This window comes from Myotis brandtii, unplaced genomic scaffold (assembly GCF_000412655.1).
Source record: "Myotis brandtii unplaced genomic scaffold, ASM41265v1 scaffold601, whole genome shotgun sequence".
NCBI classification, from domain to species: Eukaryota; Metazoa; Chordata; class Mammalia; order Chiroptera; family Vespertilionidae; genus Myotis; species Myotis brandtii.
In genome coordinates this window covers 2314909-2319019 of record NW_005370276.1, presented here as the reverse complement: position 1 = coordinate 2319019, position 4111 = coordinate 2314909, and the positions used below count along the sequence as shown (strand labels likewise).

At 58.8% G+C, this 4111-nt stretch overlaps 1 protein-coding gene across 1 annotated transcript in view; it reads right to left on the bottom strand.

Annotated features, from left to right (window-relative positions):
* Nucleotides 1–4111, bottom strand: part of ACPT (acid phosphatase, testicular) — a 9471-nt gene that overhangs the window by 5164 nt on the left and 196 nt on the right. The window contains exons 2-8 of the mRNA XM_005879562.2: nucleotides 3996–4100; nucleotides 3838–3922; nucleotides 2901–3049; nucleotides 2548–2646; nucleotides 2378–2473; nucleotides 1308–1440; nucleotides 1140–1222 (exon numbers count right to left, since the gene is read on the bottom strand). Of these exons, the coding sequence (XP_005879624.1) occupies nucleotides 1140–1222; nucleotides 1308–1440; nucleotides 2378–2473; nucleotides 2548–2646; nucleotides 2901–3049; nucleotides 3838–3922; nucleotides 3996–4100 (750 nt within the window). The remainder of the gene's footprint in view (nucleotides 1–1139; nucleotides 1223–1307; nucleotides 1441–2377; nucleotides 2474–2547; nucleotides 2647–2900; nucleotides 3050–3837; nucleotides 3923–3995; nucleotides 4101–4111) is intronic.

Sequence of the window (4111 nt, the reverse complement as noted above, 5' to 3'; positions counted from 1 at the left end):
TCAGGGCCGGCTTGGGGGAGGGGAGGGGAGGGGCCAGGCCGGGGTGGGGGCACCTCACCACAGCCACGAACACCAGGGGTCCTTCCCCCAGGGCCTGGGGCAGGAGCAGCAGCAGGAGCAGGAGAGGTCCGATGGCGTGGCCCCGAAACCCCGACCCGGCCATGTCCACACAGCCAGACGCTGAGCTCAGCCGACCGTCTGTGCCACAGCCCCACCCGCCCATTACCTCCCAGCACCGCAGGGGAGCAGGTCCCAGCACGTTCCCCAGCCGCCGGCTCCCCCGGGCCTTTGCCACCCTCGGGGTTAACCCGTGGACTGATCCATTTCATCGTCATCACAACCCCAGGAGGTGCTGGTATGATTATCCCCAGCCCCGTTGTGCAGATGGGGAAACTGAGGCACAGAAGGGTTAAGTAACTTGACTGAGTACAGGGAATCATTTAATAAAGATTAGTCAAATGTCCCTGCTGGTGTGGTTCAGTGGTTGAGTGTCAACCTGTGAATCATGCAGTCGAGGTTCAATTCCCAGTCAGGGCACATGCCCAGGTTGTGGGCTTGATCCCCAGTGTGGGGCGTGCAGGAGGCAGCCGATCAATGATTCTCTCTCATCATTGATGTTTCTATCCCTCCCTCTTACTTTCTCTCTGAAATCAATAAAAAAATATTTTTTTAAAAAAACATTGGTCATGGCCCTAACCGGTTTGGCTCAGTGGATAGAGCGTCGGCCTGTGGACTCAAGGGTCCCAGGTTCGATTCCGGTCAAGGGCATGTACCTTGGTTGCAGGCACATCCCCAGTTAGGGGGTGTGCAGGAGGCAGCTGATCGATGTTTCTCTCTCATCAATGTTTCTGACTCTCTATCCCTCTCCCTTCCTCTCTGTAAAAAATCAATAAAATATATTTTAAAAAAACAAAACAAAGATTGGTCATGGACACAAAACATGATTGGGCAGCTCAATTCAACAGCCTGTCCTCCTAGAGGAGCTGAATGCTTTCTCAGAACACCATCTCCTCCCTCCTTCCAGACACTATACCTCTAGTGATATGTCTGCAGCTATAGTTACCCACTGGCTCTTCCTCACCCCAACGGCCACCCCCCTCATCCCTGTGCCCTCGCCGCCTCCCTTGCCAAAGACTCACAGCCGAGTACATCACCATCTTGAGGGGCAGCCCCAGGCGCTGGACCCGAGAGAAGTTAGCAAGGATGGCGTCCAGCAGGATCCCTGAGGGGGCAAGACCAGGGTGCTGAGAACCCCCAGAGGGAGGTGCCCAGCCTCCCACTGTCCCCCCCCCCACCCCAAACCTCACCCCCTGTCAGCTGGGCCTTCTCTGCTGCCCGGGGTGGGCCCACGTGGGCCCCAATGTCCAAAGCCGAGATCTGGGCTAGTGTCTGCAGGACATCCGGGGAGGCCCAGGACGGGAGGGGGAGACCGTGGGCTCGCTGGGGAGAGACAGGGAGAGAGGACAATGCGACCAGATGTCCTGAGCTCTTCGTGGTCCCCTCGCCCTCCCAATGCCTGTCCTTGTTCCTGCGATCCTCTCTCTGCCCCCATCAGAACCCTGCACAGCTGGGGCTGGCCAGGTCGGGAAGTGGTGGCTTGGGCAGTAGCGATTATTTCTATTAATCACCATCACCCCACAGTCCAGCAGCTCTTCCCTGAGAGCCTTGGGGCCAGAGGTGTTTCAGAATTCAGCCATTTGGGATTTGGGCCCCGTCTCAGGGTGCCAGTACCACATACCTTCTAGCATCCCGTAGGGTCTGGGCAGCCCCCCAGTCACCCACATTGCTGGTCCCACCGTGCGGTTGGGAACATTCCCAGCAAGTGGGGGAAGCCAAGCCTATGAAGAGCATCAGGCCGTGCCAGGGGCGCTGGGTTGGGGCGCTCTTTGGATGATAGAACCACAAAGAGGAATTGCAAACACGTAGCCTCGGGCCTGAGTGCCGGCACATGGCGTGGATTAACCCATTTCGATCTTCACAGCAACCCCAGGTGGTGGTCCCTCCGTGTCCCCAGCCCCATGGTGCACACGGAGAAACTGAGGCCCTAAGGCAGCGGTTCTCAACCTGTGGGTCGTGACCCCTTTGGGGGGTCGAACGACCCTTTCACAGGGGTTGCCTAAGACCATCGGAAAACACATATATAATTACATATTGTTTTTGTGATGAATCACTATGCTTTCATGATGTTCAATTTGTAACAATGAAATTGGGGGTCACCACAACATGAGGAACTGGATTAAAGGGTCGCGGCATCAGGAAGGCTGAGAACCACTGCCCTAAGGGTTAAGGGACTAGCCTGCGGGAGCATGGCTGTTGAGCTGCAAAGCTGGGATTTGAACTCAGCTTGCCTTAGCCACTTGACTGGGCGGAAGCTCACCTGGCACATCAGTGTGTCCAGAACCTTCCACGCCCTGCGGAGCGGCTCCCCAACCAGGGACAGCCCCGTGCAGTTCTCCAGGTGAGCCAGGAAGTCCTGGATGGACAGGGCCAGGTGAGTCCGGAGGACCACCACGCCCACTCCCGCCCCGTCCCGCCCGCCCTGCTCACCGTCCAGCCCTCCAGCGCCGTCTGGTACTCTGGAGCCTCCGTAGCCTCCCGCAGCAGCTCGTGGTATCGGGGACAACTGCGCGTGGGGAACCTCAGCAGCTGGGGGAAACTGAGGCTCAGAGAGGACAGCAGCACGACTGGGGGTGGGGGAGTCGGGGCTGTGGCCCGTCTCTCCCAGGCCTGGCTGCGCAGCATGGGGACAGGGCTCACCCGTCCGGACAGCTCTGCCCAGGAGCTCCTGCTGCTCCGACTCAGGCTCCCGGGAGCCGCCCGCCAAGCCCTGCACCTCCTCTCCTCGGGGCCTCTGCCTCTCTCCGTGCCTCCCACCCCTGGCCCTGCCCAAAACCCCTGACCTTGTCCTCAGTGACCGGCACCGTGTGCACAGGGATGGGCCTCCAGGCGGCCTCAGGGCGCCCCGGGCCGGCCTCGGGGAACAGCCCCGCGAGGTTGGCCTGAGCGCTCTCCAGTGTCCGGTCAAAGTCTGTGCTGCGGACATACACCTGGGGTGGGAGGGGCAGGCGAGGGGGTGACAGTCACAAGGGGACCACAGTCCGGGTCAGAGCTTAGCTGCGTTGAAAGGGGTCAGGAGTCAAAACATCAGGTCAGATTTGAATGTCTGAACTTCAGTGTTGGAAGTTGGAATCGGAGGTCAATGGCAGGAGCAGCCGGGTTGGAGGTCAGAGATTGGGTGGGTGTGAAGGATTAAGGGGGTCAGCTGAGTCATTGAAAGTCAAAAAGGAAGATCAGAATGGATGCTGGCTGGAAGCTGGAGGTCAAGATTAGGAGAGCGGGATGGAGGACATGGGGTCAGAGTTCAGTACATATCTATCAGGGATCAGAGGTCAGAGGTCAGGAGGAATGATCCTAATTAGGGGATGTCAGAAGACAGAAGAGGAGATAGGAAAAGAAAGATTTGGTGAAGGGCAGAGGTCAAAGGTTTGAGGTCAGGAGGGCAAGTTGATTCAATGAAGGTTAAAGACAGAATCGGTCAAGTTTTGGAGAGGGTGGAGGTCAGAAGGTCTGGTTGGTGTTGGTGAGAGTAAGAAGACAGAGGTGAAGGCCAGAAAATAAAGCTAGAATTGATGGAGGTCAGGGGTCAGAGGTCAAGGTGTGACTCAGATTGGGATGAGGTCAGAAGTGGATGCTTCGAGATCAGAGATCAGACATAGGTGCAGATCAAATTGACGGGAATCAAAGGCCAGAGGTGGAGGCCCAAGAAGAGCATGGGAGTCAGCAGGGGTCAGAGGTGGGAGGTCAGGGGGCCAGGTGAAGGTCGACATGGCAGTCCCTCCTCCCGCCGGTACTCGGGGCTCAGAAAGGCCTCATAGCGACTCCTCAGGAAGCGGCCCAGCTCCAGCTGCTGGCGGACCCCCTCCTGGGGACAGAGCAGGCTCAGGAGACCCCTCCCCGCCCGGCCTCACCACTCAAACCCACCCCCAGCTCCTCACCGAGGTCAGCTGGCCCAGGCCTCGCGGCCACAGGGTGGACACGGCCTCCTTGTGCGGGTCGGTGGGGTAGGAGACCAGCGGGGCCCGGTCACCATGGCGGAACACCTGGGGAGGGG